Below are 15,492 nucleotides of genomic sequence, written 5' to 3' on the forward strand. Positions count from 1 at the left end.
CACCCCTCATCTCCAAGCAAACTTTGGAGACCAGGCCTTTGCTGCTGTGATGGGACAGGCCCTCCTCCCCGATTTCTGGTGTCAGGTTAGTGCAAAGGTCAGAAGTCGCCCATATCAGCCAGTACTGACTGAAGACAACTGTGGGTCACTGTGGTCAGGTGCTGCTGGCACCTTGCCCGTGTAGGCCCAGAATAGAAGAAAGAACTGGCAACTCAAAGGAATGCGCCTGAGGCAAAAGTCTCATTTTAATCTGCATATTGCAGACTGGTATGCTTTGTGGGGCTGGGGGTGGGGGTGCGGTGGTGGGTACTCATAATGCACCTCTATATTGTGCTGGCACAGAATCTGATACTGTTTGGGGCTGCTCTTCATGAGGGCGCTATTAGATGGCATTGTACGTTTGAAACCTTGAATTGTTTGAAGCTCTGCATGGGTAAAGAAGAATTTTGCTCTGAAATTTGTATTCTCTTCATTTAATTTCTAGCTCCTCTCCTGCCATATTTTTTGAAAGGGACAGAACCAGTCACAGTGTTTCATGATGCCTGTCATGCCCTGTTGATTGTCCCCACCATTTATGTGCCTCTTGTTACTCATTTCAGAAAGATTTCCGAGTACAGGAACTCCCACTGGCTCGTATTAAGAAGATTATGAAACTGGATGAAGATGTGAAGGTGAATTCATATTCATTTTATTATTCATAGTGAAGTTATAATGGTGGGTAGGCTGTTGCTCATTTCTGTAGTGCTCAAAGTTTAATTAAACAAAGAAACTTTCATTATTATTTCTTGATTTATTTGGTTCCTGTCCAAAATTGTTAAGTGAGCTGAAATTGAACAATTTTAATTATTATATCATGCTTCTCTGGAAATTAAGGATATCTTGTTTTCCAGATGTTGGTAATATGTTGTTTGCTTCTTTTTTAATTTTTTAATTTAATTAATTAATTAATTTATTTGTGAGAGAGAGACAGAGTGCAAGCAGAGAAGGAGAGAAGGGGCAGAGAAAGAGGGAGACACAGAATGCAAAGCAGGCTCCACGCTGTCGGTGCAGAGCCTGACATGGGACTCAGTCCTATGAACTGTGAGATCATGACCTGAGCCGAAGTCGGTTGGTTAACCAGCTGAGCCACCCAGGCGCCCCACTGTTTGCTTTTTGAATCACCCATCCTTGTCCCTGGGTAGGGTAAACACAAATCCTCATATCAGCAGGACAGTGCCATCTTCTCAGTTAGCATTTTGTTGCAGTCTCTAGTTTGTCAATATGAGCTCTAAGAAACTCTTGATGAAGATACTGCTCTTGTTATAACTTTTCAGTCTGTGAGTGGTTTTACAATGCTGACAACCTGTGAGGTTTCCTTGCAGGTGGCTATTTCTGTATCCTAGGAGCCCACCTCCTGTTTCAACTCTCAGGAAGAGGGCAACACTCTCAGCTTTTTTTTTTTTTTTTAAGTTTATTTATTTTGAGAGAGAGCATGTGCACATACACGTGAGTGGGTGGATGCAGAGAAAGAGGGAGACACAGAATCCCAAGCAGGCGCCACACTGTTGGTGCAGAGCCTAACGTGGGCCTCAATCCCATGAACCATGAGATCATGACCTGAGCTGAAACTAAGAGTTGGACACTTAACTGAGCCACCCATGTGCCCCTTCATGCTTCTTATCACTCAAAACTAATCGTCCCTTGTATTTGTATAGAAAACTAATAGTCCATAGCAGTTTTTGCTTTTATTAGCTCTCACTTCTTCCTTAATTCCAGAGCTCTTTCCATGGCTCTGTCCTGCACAGACCACCCCACCAAGGGTTCAGAGCCTTGTTTGACCAAGAGCTTGAACTTTGAAATCGGCCATGGCAGGGCAGCTTACATTACTTGAGCACTTACCAAGTGCCAGGCCCTATGCTGGGGGCTTTTATATATATGACCTCATTTGATTCCCACAGCAACACTGGAAGGTTGTCTTCTTTTTCAGTATGTGAAAAATAAAACTCAGAAGGAGGGGAAGCCTGAAATTTGACCTAAATCCATTGGCTCTCAAACTCCTTATCTTTCCCCACATTGTCCTTGGATTAGAACCTAAACCCTGCCACTTACTGGCTCTTTGGCTGTGGGCAAGTCACTTTACCTCTGGCAAACACTAGTTTCTTTGAAAGTCTCTGATGAGAATAAGAAAGTACATGGTAGTTGCTAGAAAAGTAAGTACTCTTTTTCCCTCTTCCTTTCTTCTTGCTTTCTGCTTTGTCTGATTTTTATGGATGTATTTTACCTTGGAATCTCTTAGGGCTACCACCTTCTCATTTTCCAACCTTTGCCTCATCGTCCATTGGCGGGACGTGAGGCAAGGGACAAGTGGGCTGGTTTGAATGGGATGCTGGTGATTGACAGTGAGGGCCTACGTCTGTTGCAGATGATCAGTGCAGAAGCCCCTGTGCTCTTTGCCAAGGCAGCCCAGATTTTTATCACAGAGTTGACTCTTCGAGCGTGGATCCACACAGAGGATAACAAGCGCCGGACTCTACAGGTAATATTGTGGACGTACGTGGGGAAACTGGATGAGCAGCTGCCTTGGCCTTTGTCTGCTTCTCTTGCATGGTTTTGGACCAAAGATTGTTCTTCTTAGGTCTCTGTCAAGCCAATGTGTAATTGGCGTCTTCCTCCCCTTGTTGGGAGGCAGGCATGATAGTATTTCCCCACTGAGAATCTTAATTGCCAATTCTCATGCTTTTCACAGCTCAGTGACTGAACCTCTTCACTTGGTGAGCCCTGACTATAAACAGAGGCTAAAGTAATATTGATCTATTTCCAGAGGTAAACAACTTCTGGTTGGAAGCCTTGTGAGACTCCAGGAGAGGGCAGTCCCAGGAAGAATCCATCTTGCTTACCTCATTTGCCTTTTTGTTCCTTGTCTGCCTTTCTGGGAATTCTTTCCTCTTTTTCATTTTCCTTTAATTTTAAAAATCAACATTCATATTGCATGAAGACCCTTGGTCATTGGCTCTAGAGGCCTCCATCTTAACACCACGGCCTAGTTCTTGGAGGAGAGGTTTCCCAGACATAAGAGGAAGGGTGTGACAGGTAGAAGACACTGGCAGTATTTCAGCAAGAAAGCCAAGAGAGTAAATTGTTTTCTCCTTTGTTTTCCTTTACCTCCAAGTTGAAGACGCATGCGTATTTATTCTGCAAATATTTATTGAGCACCCACAGTGTGCCAAGCACTGTTCTAGGCTCTGGGGATTAACACACAAAGCAGAAAGAACCCCCCCCCCACCCACCCNTGCAGCTGGACACTGAGAGCTTACTTTATGCTGCTGTGAAGGAAGCCTATGGCTCTAGGGAGATGCAGTTAAAGCTATCTGCAAGATCAGTTCAGATTAACAAATGAGCAAAACACTTGGACAGTGTTTCAAAAAAGATATCCAAATGACCAATAAGCATATGAAAAGGTGTGCAACATCATTGTCACCTGGGAAATAGACCTTAAAACAACAAGACCCTGGTTTACACCCACTAGAATGCCTAAAACAAAAAGGACTGACGATACCAAGTGTTGGTGAGGGAGTGAAGTGAGTGAAATGCATATGGTACTCACTGCTGGTCAGAATGTGAAGTGGTACAGTTGCTTTGGAAAACTGTTTGGCACTTTCCAATAAACTTAAACGTATCTCCACTGTGTGACACAGCCAGTCCACTCCTGCGTACACACCCTGAAGTGTGGATGTTACTGTATAAGAATGTTCATAACAACCTTACTTATAATGGGCAAAAACTGGAGAAAAGTATCCATCAAGATTGAGATATAGAAACAGAAGGTTATAGTCATAAAGTGGATTAGTACTCAACAACAATAACAAAAAACTATTGTTCCATACAACGTGGGTGAATCTGAAAAAATTATTATGTTAAGCTAAAGAAACCAGAGGGGAAAAATTACATAATACATGATACCATTACTCTCACCATTTATGGTGAGTGCTTGCCTCAGATTCAGGGGGAGGGCAATTGATTGGAAAGGAATAGAAGGACACTTTTTATAAATGATCTGATCTGGGTGAGAGCTACTTGGGTGCATATATTTATTATAATCCGTCAGTCTGTGTCCTTAAGATAATCTGAATATGACTATTCAGTAAAATACTACTAGCATTAACAAAGGCAAAATAAAATGTTAAAAAGACCAGTTTAAGTATATTTGTATTTCCAAAATACTGTAGTGCACTTCGGTGTATGTTTGGAGGTAATTATTATTTTGTTCCCCACCCCCACCGCTCCCCCAGTTCTGTCCATAGATGAGCTGTTCAGATAGCTTTGGGCGGGTGACATCATCAGGAATGTGATACTATATCGTACTGATCTTAAATGAGACCTGGCAGCCTTAAGATGTGCCCCGCTTCGGTCGGAGGGTTATTGTCAGGCTGGTGGTTGGCAAGAAAGGTGGATTGGAGTTTTGCATTTCAGTGGCTTGGGGCCATCACAGAGACAAGGGAAGGAAAAAACAGAAAATTTCCATCCCCTTTTAATTTGTCTGATGAATCACCTGTCTTAAGATGTGATATATAGAGATTGCTAGGGATTTCTGTTATCATGTTGACTTACCCCCCCAACATTTTATTATGAAAACATTCAAACATAAGCAAAGTTTACATGTATACTTTCCACTTAGACCCTACCGTTAAGTTTACTTGCTTTATCCCCGTATCTATCTGTCCCTGTGTCCATCAAGTCATCTATTTTTAAATGCATTTCAAAGTTTACTTTCCCCTCAAGACTTCAACATGCATATCATTCACTGGAGTTCACTACTTTTTCCTGTTTGTTTGTTTGTTTGCTTGCTTGCTTGCTTTAAAACTTTCATACAATGAAGTACACAGATCTTAAGGATCATAATGTATTTTAAATTAAAAAAAATTTTTAATTATTTAAAGAAAGGAGTATCACTCTTAGAATTCCATTGGAACAGGCCTTGGTTTCAGTATCATTAGTCAATTCTAGTAGCTTCAGGCTTCCCTTATTCATAGCACATTAAACAAGATTTAAACCATGAATTTAACACTGTGACTTGAAATTCCAAAATAAAAATTATAGCCTTGTGGGAACTAACATTATATATATCCAGTGACTAGAAAATAATTGTAAAAAGTTATTGGGATTTCAACAGAGATTCAGAAAGGTTATAAGATTGAAAAGTAGGCTAACCTTGAAACCTGCCAGGTGAGATTGCTAGATTTGTACAAATTTCACTGGAGGATGATAATTTAACAATTGTGGGGCGGGCCCGGGGTAGCATCCGGCAGAGGTGATGGTTGTAGTGGGAGCTTGTGGAGCAGGAGCTACATGTAGATCTTCGTCAGTGTCTCTCCGTGAGGTCTGATGTGAAGTTTATGAGTTTGGCTGTGCTTATTTTAGCTATAGCCTTGGCTGTGGTTATTGAGGTTGGCTTTAGAAGTCATCATCTTACCTTACTTGTAATGTGGAGGGTGTAAAGCCAGGTGAACTAGTTTCTCCAAGGCTAATTTTTCGCCCTGCTTTTCTTTGTTACAGAGGAATGATATCGCCATGGCAATTACAAAATTTGATCAGTTTGACTTTCTCATCGATATTGTTCCCAGAGATGAACTGAAACCTCCAAAGCGCCAGGTGAGCCGGGAAGGCACTGCTGCTGCTTCTGACCGAAGAGCACCTTGCGTGCTGGTGTCAGATACGCTCCTTTTCCTCTCTCAGCTCAAGTCATTTGCTGTTCCTTTTGCTTTTCTTTCTCTAGACCAGATCCATCCTTGACATCTCCCTCTGTTTCTCATTTATGGATACTTTTAACTCAGTGCCTCTGAGGTGGTATTTCAGTGGAAGTAGACAAAATGAAAGTTAAAGACAAGTTACAAACAGGAAAGTGAAGCTCATTCAAGATATCCTAGGGAATCTTTCAGAGTTCTTAATCGGGGATGGGAGAATATTCCCAGCAAGACACAGATATTAGATTTTCAAGATTTAAAGAATCAGCTTCTCTCTGTGCCCAGTGGTATTTGGAGTGAATGGACTTTGGTTTTCTCTTACTCTGGTTTGCGGTTCTCTGTGTAGTGCTCTGGCTATCCATTAGATCCCCTGTTAGGGCTTAAAAAATACTAGTGTCAAGGCTCCACCCCACACCAGCTGCCTCAGAATCTGTGAGGGGGAGGCCCAGGCATCAGTGCTTTGTAAAGCTTTTCAGATGTGTTCAGTGTGCAGCCAAGTTTGAGAACCACCACTTAAACCATTTTCTAAACAATCATGAGAAAGAATGTGAATATCTGTCTTTACCTCTCTTCTGCCTGCCCCTCTCCAAGGGCCACACCGATTGTCTTTTCAGCACCTTGGGTGCATAAAGCTCTTAACTGCAACTGTAATAGACTCCTTTCCCGTAGAGCTCATTGTTTGAGGCACACGGATTGCATGACTCAAGTCGGTGTGGTAGAGACACTTGGGGAACAGTGGCAGGGTCTGACGGGAACAAAGCTGTGCCTTGTTCTCCTCGCTTTATTTTGTTAATAAAATATTAAGTGTTTTTAATGAATTATTTCATAATATATTATCCTTAGGACAGAGTCATTCAGTGACAACCATTCTCCTATGCTGTCTCGTACTGATAACCAGTCAGGAAGTGTAGAAGTGGGCTTCTTAAAGGACACTGTAATCCTGACCCTGCCTGGGGGCCTTTGGCTGAGCAAATCCTCTGTCCCCTTCTCACTAGAGCAGGGTGCCTCGCTGCGGCTCCGTTCTTTCTGGGCAGTCTTTGCTACTGTAAACATCCTTGACTGGAAGCTGTAAGGTGTTCAGAGGAGCTTTCAGTCGGATGTTTACAGCGGCAGGCTGCCACAGTCGTCCCCAGCTGCACATCGCCTCTGAGACCATTGCAGGTTTGTGCCCGCGGGCTCAGTTCCTCCTCTTGGGGTGGTATTTCCCTCCTCTCGGAGAAGTCACTGCAGCAAGGACGCCGACTGCTTCTCTTCCTCCAGAACAAATGCTACCACACCCCTGCTCTCCTTGTTGGAATTTGTCCCAGAAGCCCCCTTGGAAAACAAGGTGGTGAGCTCTGTGACAGGGTTGGGCCTTGTGCTCACTCCTGCTTGCTGTCTATGGGCTGTCTGCTGAACCAGCTGGCTGGAGGGAGGGCTCGTGTCCTGTCCCTTCCTCAAGTCCTCAGTGCCTGGCTCTCTCAGGGTGTCAGACAGCTCCTTGTTCCATCCTAGCCTGATTCAAAATGCAGTGATCCGTCTGCTTTTAAAGTGTGTCTAGCTGAAGCAGCTCCTCGCTGCCTGGATTCAGGTCTTTGTAGGTGTTCGGGCCATTGATTGGTGTCCTATCGGGGGCAGCTGCTGCCTGGCCTTTGAAAGGTTGAGATTGCTGAAAGCTGGCCTGAAATTCTAAGATAGCACTTTTAATCCTCTGTAGACACGAAGTTTTCCCAGGCTCCAAATTGGCTGGCACCTCCTTACGTCCTTTAAAAGCGCCTACTCTCCAAAACTCACCCTTTCTGAAGGAGGCAGCAGTTCATTTCTGGCTACTGAAGCAAGAGTACTTTTCTCAGTTTGGGACTGGCTGCACAACTCTGTAGCAATGGCCCCGGGATGCTGCTCATTCTCTGACGTTTGTCAGTCACCACGTCTGAAAAGATTGCAAGCGCAAGCCCTCTGGTCTGGGAGGCCACTGCGAGAGCTGGGCAGGTGCCCTGTTCTGGATTGATCCAGTCGTTCAGAGACTGTTCTAGCGCAAGGGGTGATTCCCCACTGCTGGGGAAAGAAACTAGCCAGAAATAGTGAATCGTAGTTCTAAGGTCCTTGACTTCTCAGAGATGCTTGGAAATTTCTCTTGTTCTTCTGGGAAGCAAGTAAAGGCTATTCAGAAGCAGAGGATAGTTGAGGCTGACTTCTACCCCACTAAAGCTATGAGTTGAAAGTTCCTGCCCATTGAAATGTCATTTTCTCTTCACCCATTTCTTGAAACCAAGCATAATCATTCCCTTGCTAGCTTGCCCTTCATTGGCCGGATGAGTCTTCATAATGCAGAAGAACCTTAGATACGCCTCTTTCCATTCCAGTGATTCAAGAACGGTCCCACCTGGTCCTCACAACACAAACCTAGGCGCCTCTCCTGGTACTCCCGGAGTGACCAAGACACCGCCTAGTCCATAAACAACTTAAGAGGGTATGGTGGGCAGTTTAGGAGAAGCTCTTTACCTGCTGTCACAGTTATTGGCAAGGAGTATTTTGGCTTTTGAGAGGGATCCTTAAAGGGTTTGCTTTTTGTCTGGCAAAAAGACTGTATTCACTTGCAAAGCAGTTGCAGTCAGAGATAACTGGAGACAGAACAATCACAGGTCAGGGGCTGGGAGGTGCCACTTTTCCCTCCTCCCTGACTTCAGGTTGGTTGTTGGGGGTCTCAGTCCTCTACACCCTCTCATTACCTGAGAGCTTTTGTAAGTTAGGTCTAGACTGCAGTGATGGATGTTTTTTTATAAAATGGGAAGGGCATTCTCAGTGGAAAATAAATACGTTGAACCTATTTCAAGAGCTTTGAAAAGAGCTGTTGGCCTTTGTTTCTTGGTTAAGGGAGGGGATCCGTATTTATCCCTGCCACAGCCAAGAGCTAGTTGACAGGCTGGCCTTTATTTAAAATGGTGAAAAGTTGAGTTGAAATGGAGACGATGATGTTGTCACAGTTACATTGTTCTGGAAACTGAGGCCTCAATGAAAATAAAGGGGACCTCCTTTTTCTTCTGCCTCAGCGTGGTTATGGTCAGGGTGCAGACTGGGTCTAGAGCACAGACTGCATTAACCTAGAAAATTTGTTCATGTTTGAAGAACTAGCTTAGAAACCCATGTTAAAAGTGTCTGCTGAGGCTGGGTGGGTGGCCGTTAGGGAATCTTGTCGTGCCAAGACCCCAGTTCCTCAAAGCCTGGATGTCAGCAGTCCTAGGATCCTGGGCCCCCAGTCATCAAGCAAGCCCTGTTCCATAGGGGACATGAGCTTCCTTCCCACACCATGACCACAAAATCCTAGAGGCAGCAAAAGAGAGTTTAGATACTCTTTCTTGTTGGTAATAGCTGTTGGGTTCAAGAAACTGTCATACACCAACTTAAGTTAAAAAACACTTTCCTGGGTGCCTGGCTGGCTCAGTCAGTAAATCACGTGACTTGATACTGGGGTCGTGAGTTCAAGCCATTCTGGGTATAGAGCTTACTTTAAAAAAAAGAAAAGAAAAAGCATTTTCCTACCTGCAGCTGTCTGCTTGGCTCTGTATATCTATTCATCATTCAGCAACCTCTTATTAAGTGCCTACAAGGGAATGAATGGCTGGAACAGTGGAAAGCAAGAGAGTTAAGCCCTCCTGGGGCTTCCACTCGAGCAGGGAAGGTACTTGACAAGCTAGTAAAGCAAAGTGTAGTGAGGAAAGAACTGTGCACCATAGATTGGGGCACCTAACCTAGTGAGGCTATGGGGTCCGTACCTGCTGTGTCACTGTCACTTTGGGGGAACTCTGAGGCAGCCCACAGCGCCTCTGTGCCTTGGAGAAGTGTCTCTTCCTCTCTCCTTGAACCTGGCAAACTTAGCCCAGAACAAGGAAGCGGGTAAATTAAGCAAATTTTCTGCTCAGCCAGCCCAAGTGGTTGTATGTTTCTGTTGTTTTTGTTGTCCCAGGCAGGGGCACCGTGTCGCAGGGCCCTCCGGAGCAGACGCCGATCTCTGTGTCAGTGGTCAGGGGCCGGTCAGCCCCAGACCCTCAGGCTCTAACCATGCCGTAGTGTGTGTAAACATCCTACACTCTCAGCTGTGAGCTCAAGGTGGCTGGGAGAGGGTTGTTTACTCCTTCTGCCATGGAAAACGTCAGCTGAAGAAGGAACAGTCTCTTCACCCTGCAGATTGGACAGAATGCGACCTCCCTAGTCAGCCAAGACCGCCCCCCAGCGGAGAGCTGTCCCTCCGGCCCCCTGGGTTGCGCTTCTGTGGCTAAGTACAACCAGAACCAGACCTGATGCTGGACAGTCGTGTCCTCAGTGACCACGGAGCTCTTGATGTGCTGTGAAAAGCTGGGCATTTACCTACCAGTGCTCTCAATCCTGACACTCAGTTCTAAAGCTCCAGGCCAGGGAAAGCCCCATTTCCCATTCCCCTGCTCTGTCCCTCTGGAGCTGGTAGAAACCAAATAAGGAGAGTGCTGCCTGCTGGGGACATTGGGGGCTGGCCTGAGAGCTTGATGTTTGGGTAGCATCTTCCCAGCGCTTGCAATTAGCACCGTCTGCAGATCACAGGCCTTGACAGCGTTTACTGACAAGCACTGCTGGTGCGTGGTTTTTAGTTACGGTAATTATTTGCCCATTTGCAACTCATCACGCAACGGGTGATTACTCTGTACTTCAGAAAATTGGCTGTATGTTTTGTGAAGCCTATGGAATCTGTTATTTTTAGTTTGATTTAGCACAACTGGTCTCTTCGAATTCCACTTTCCCTTGGCTTCAGATGTGGAGAGCTCAGCATTCGGCAGGCAACTGCACAGAGTCCGTTTGGGGGAAGAATGGAAATTCACTGTGGCGGCTGCTGAGTCAGTTCTTCTCCTCTTACCTGCTTCTCCTTCTGCCCCGCAGGAGGAGGTGCGCCAGTCTGTGACTCCCGCCGAGCCCGTCCAGTACTACTTCACGCTGGCTCAGCAGCCCGCCGCCGTTCAGGTCCAGGGGCAGCAGCAGGGCCAGCAGACCACCAGCTCCACAACCACCATCCAGCCCGGGCAGATCATCATCGCGCAGCCTCAGCAGGGCCAGGTCTGTGCGCTGTGGACGGTGCCCACGAGCAAGGCGGCGCTGCTTCGGTTTGGGAAGGGGAGAGTGTGGCCGGGGTGCAGAGGCAGGCCCGTCATCTTACGGCACTGGGTTTGGAGTCTTGAAACTTGGGCTTCTCCCCAGATGCAGCCACCAAAGTGACATGTCACCGTAATGTCTCTGGGCCCTGGTTTCCTCACGGCTCAAGTGAGGAGACTGCAGTGAAGATGCTCTCCAGGATCCCTGTGAGCCAAAACATGTGGAAGGGAAAATATATCCTGCCCCCATGAAGAGTAGTAACCTCCCCGTAGAAGGTGTTATAAGTGGACTCCCTGCCTGTCTGTGTCTACACTCGAACTAGGATTTGTTGTACCTGTAACGAGATCAAACATCATTACCAGGAGAGTGCTGCCTGCTGGGGAGATTGGGGGTTTGTACTTCTCCCCTTCTCCCTGTCATTTCTCTCTCGCACCATAGTTGTGTCAAGTGGTCTTTTCTTTTTACAGTAGCAACCAGAATACTCTCTCCCCAATGGTATTGTTATGAGAGCAGCAACATCCGTGTGTGTTGGGGTTCACGGGAAGCTGTGGAGAACTTGTTCTCTGAGCTCTGACTTCAGATTCCCTGAGAAGCATTAATTTACTCACCAAAAATTGAATCCTATCCTATGTGCTGGGAATACAAGCATGAATAAAATAGTCCCTATTTTTAAGAATTTTCACAATTGGAGTGCCCAGATGGCTCAGTCGGTTAAGCGTCCGACTGTTGATTTCAGCTCAGGTCATGATCTCACAGTTCGTGGGATCAAGTGTCACATGCTGGCCTTTGTGCTGACAGTGTGGCGCCTGCTTGGGATTCTCTCTCTCTGCCCCTCTGCTCATATGCTCACTCCCACTTGAACCCTCTCTAAAATAAATAAATAAACAACGTTAAAAAAAATTTTCCCCCCACAAACTAGTAGGGTACAGACGCTTAAAGGTTATATCACCACCTGAGGATAGATGTTCTCAGGGTTGTGTTGGATATCCTGAGAAGGATAGATGTTCTCAGGATGTTGAAGGATCACATCAAAAGAGATTCCTAACAAAAATGTGAGAGAGGTGATAGAAGTGGATGTCCGAGAAGGTTCCCTAAAGGAAATAATACAAGTTTTAGAGGGAGAACAATGGCAGTGAATCAGATAAAGAGGGGAAGGAGGGCTTTCCCAACAGAGAGCACAGCACAGGCAAAGGCTTCCAGGGGGAGCCCGCCCAGGGAGCAGTGGGGGGGTGCAGTCAGCGTGGGGACGTCTCAGCAGGGGATGCCTGCCCAACAGCCTCGTGTGTGCTGGTAAGGAGCTGGGTACGCCTAGAAGGAAAAGAGATCAGGATGGACATAGGTTTAAATATTAATTATGATTTTAGGATTTAGTCTCTGCTCACTTTTTTATCCATATAACAAGTTTTAGGGTGTTTGCTCTTTTGCCAGACACCGGGCCAGGCAAGAGGGGTTCAAAGGTGATCGCAGCCCAGTCCCTGCTTCAAGGCGTTCGCTGTGCCCTTGATGCCTAAGGGATCTTCGTTGGCTAATGCTTGTGCCTCTGCATTGGTGAGAGCTTTACCTGTCAGAGGCTTTATCCCTTCCCAGAGCAAACTTCGAGGGAGTCCGTGCCACTGCTGGCTCTGATTGGCTCAGTATCCAAAGAAGCTCATGGCTGTTGTGTCCTGACAGCAGGGCGCACACCATACGTGATTTGACAGCTGCCATGCTAACACAAGCCTTCATTTTCCTGAAATGATTCAGAAATACCTTGGAAATCCTCTTGGGGAAATGGAGTTGATGAAGTACAGTGATGAGTTGGCAGTATACGTTTTATTTAGTCAGCAAGAGTTTCATCTCTTCTCTTTGCCCCCCAGACTTGCTCAGCTTGGAGCCAGTGAGGCTTGTGGGGACGGTGAGGTTGGCCTGTCCCTGTGTCTCCCAGCTGTGGTTCTCTGTCCTGCTGGTTCAGGGTGGCCTTGTGCTGTATCGCCCCTCCCTGGGCCTGTAGTAATGGCTGTTTCAGGTGGGGTTCCCATAACCTTTGCGGGACAGAATACATAGCAGAGTTGGAAGGAAAGCATAGTTTGGTTGAATCCTGCATGTTCTGTCATAAAATTGGAAACTTCTATTCTTGGCGGTTGGGGGAATAGGCTGAGTTGAAAATTGTGGTGTGGGAGAACGGGAGGTGTTTCCTGGCGTCCTAGCCTACTGCATGTATTTTTACAGAGGTCCTCTGTCCTCTTCCTCACCCATGTCCAGTTCATAGTAATTTCTCCATCCCTAGAGATCCCTTGCATCTCCTCTGTAGTTCTGGAACATATCCCCTTCCCCTGGAACTGGGTGCATAGTATACCTATGCAGGCAGTCTAAGAGCATCAGAATAACAACATCGATAGAAGCCCAGATTCACTGAGATTCCCAGAGTCTTTCTACTGAGGTGATTCCTAATTCAGGGTAGGGTGGGATCATACCCAAATTGGGGCATTGAGGGTGTAAGTGTAGTTTAAAAGCTTCCACCCTCTGCCTGCTACCATGACCGCCTCCCCTACCACCTCCATTGCCGTGCCCCACTACCGCCCACCTGCCCACCACGTTATAGCTGGGCTCACTGCTCTAGGTAATCTATAAAGGTCACATCTGGGGCTAAAGTTTTGAAATTTTGGGCAAGTGACTGACCAACCCTTTTGACAGGTCAAGTCTTCCTTCTCTCAAAGGAGTAAATCTCACAGGACCGTGAGCCACTAAGTCTGTGAGAGACACAAAATCTGCCAAGTCATGTGCGCTAGACAGAATTTTCTTAAATCTGAAATTCTTGTTTCCAGAAAGTTAAACTTCTCACTTTATTAAATTGTTACTTAGGGGCAGCCTCGGTTAACATCCAGGTCCTGGTGCTGTTGGCCTCTCCCGCGGGAGGCCGAGCTGGATCCAGAGATCCAGCTGGCCGGTGCGGGCCACCACTGTTCTGCTGCTTGAGAGCGGCCGGCGCACTTGGTTCTCCTCCCAGCGGCCTGTGAGTCTGGAGTGGAGTCCGAGGTCCTGGACCTAGTACGTTCGTGCTGGCCCTGCTTCCCATTCAATTTGCTCTCCAAATTCACCTGCTCCGGACTTGACTTTGGCCGTCTCTCAGATGAACTGCCACGATTGCTTTTGATTCTTGTGTATCGGATGTGCCTTTCTTTCTTTCGTTCATTGAAAGGCCTCTGAAAATTTGGGGTATCTGAAGCATAGGGATGTTTGGGGCTGAGGCCAGTATTCTGTACCATGAGTCTAAACATCTGTGTGACTTTCTCGCATCTTTTATTTTGGAGAGTGACTTTAGTGGTGCCCTAGGCCCAAAGTATTCTGCAGGGTCAATATTGTTCATTAGTGTTAAGGTGAGCTCAGGCGTCCATGGGAGGGGTTTGCTCCTAGGTAATTGGTCGTCGGTAAGCCCAGCGGCGCTGATCTAGAGCTGAATCCTCTTCCTTAAAACTCTTCTTTCTAGACCACACCTGTGACCATGCAGGTTGGAGAAGGTCAGCAGGTGCAGATTGTCCAGGCTCAGCCGCAGGGTCAGGCCCAGCAGGCCCAGAGCAGCACCGGACAGACCATGCAGGTGATGCAGCAGATCATCACAAACACAGGAGAGATCCAGCAGATCCCGGTAAGCCCTGCTCTGCCCCGCGCCCGCAGGGCGCTGCGCCCGTGTGGCGACCGAGTGCCTCTGGGTCGCCCACACGGAGCGTTGTGTACACCCATGTGTGTAGAGGTACACACGTTTTTTTTACACCTATATCCCTGTTAGCCCAGACCACAACTTGCTTCCCTCTATGCTGCCTGCTTTCCTTTAATCCAGTTCCGGTTCAGCACCACGGGGCAGCGCCTTTGCATGGCCCTGCACTCCAGCTACACCGAGAATGTGTGTAACCTGACGGCCCTGGGAGGCAGTCCTGTCTTGATTAGCAGAGAATAAGAGGGAGGTGTACGGGGAAGACCATAAATACACTTGTTGCATATTCATGAGTCAGTTCCCAGTGGAGCCTGCAGCAAAATGTATTTTTGGCTTTCATTTAACTTACCCATTCCTTCACTGTGGACTGCTGCTTCCTGTGTGCCTTGAGGGATTTCATTTCTTAGATTTGTTGGCTTTTTCACTTGTACTTGCTCTTTTGCAAGAAATGTCTTATCTTAACACTTGCCATCTATACACTGGTCATAGTGCCACCTGAAAACGTGGAGAGTGAGTGACATGGAGCAGTCCTTCTGCTTCTGCCCCTTGGTCTGCCTATTGTAAATGACATGGAGGCAGATATGGAAAGTCATTTGGACTTGGCTAGCCACTTCCTCTTTGCAAAAAGCTCTCTTTTTGGAACTGTTCTTATTAAGTTAACAGATAGACCATGAGAGAGCTTAGGAACATGGAGTGCGTGTGTCTCTGCTCCTGTCTTTGGCCTCCTCTCCCTCCCTCCCTTTCTTGCGCTTTTGGCGCACTCTCCTTCTGCTAGAGTTTGGACCCTCTCCCTTCCTCTGTCTCTTTCCCTCCCTCCCTTCCTCCCTCCTTCCCTCCCTTTCTCTCTCTCCCCCCACACACACCCATCAGCTTCAGGTGCCTTGTGTCACTGTGTCAGCCACTAACCCCAAGACCTCTCTTGAATGGTTCTCTGTTTTACATGTAAAGACACCAAAACAAGTTTACTTAAGCGGAGAAGAGTTC

General features: G+C 46.7%; 1 protein-coding gene across 9 annotated transcripts in view; it reads left to right on the top strand.

Annotated features, from left to right (window-relative positions):
• NFYC (nuclear transcription factor Y subunit gamma) overlaps positions 1 to 15,492 on the top strand; it is a 64,099-nt gene that overhangs the window by 41,832 nt on the left and 6,775 nt on the right. For all 9 annotated transcript variants that reach the window (XM_077751980.1, XM_077751975.1, XM_077751981.1 and 6 more), the window contains exons 3-7: positions 600 to 671; positions 2,402 to 2,515; positions 5,533 to 5,628; positions 10,608 to 10,781; positions 14,284 to 14,442. In XM_077751980.1, coding sequence (XP_077608106.1) covers positions 600 to 671; positions 2,402 to 2,515; positions 5,533 to 5,628; positions 10,608 to 10,781; positions 14,284 to 14,442 — 615 coding nt within the window. The remainder of the gene's footprint in view (positions 1 to 599; positions 672 to 2,401; positions 2,516 to 5,532; positions 5,629 to 10,607; positions 10,782 to 14,283; positions 14,443 to 15,492) is intronic.

Source organism: Crocuta crocuta, unplaced genomic scaffold, assembly GCF_008692635.1.
Source record: "Crocuta crocuta isolate KB4526 unplaced genomic scaffold, BGI_CrCroc_1.0 scaffold367, whole genome shotgun sequence".
Taxonomy (NCBI): Eukaryota; Metazoa; Chordata; class Mammalia; order Carnivora; family Hyaenidae; genus Crocuta; species Crocuta crocuta.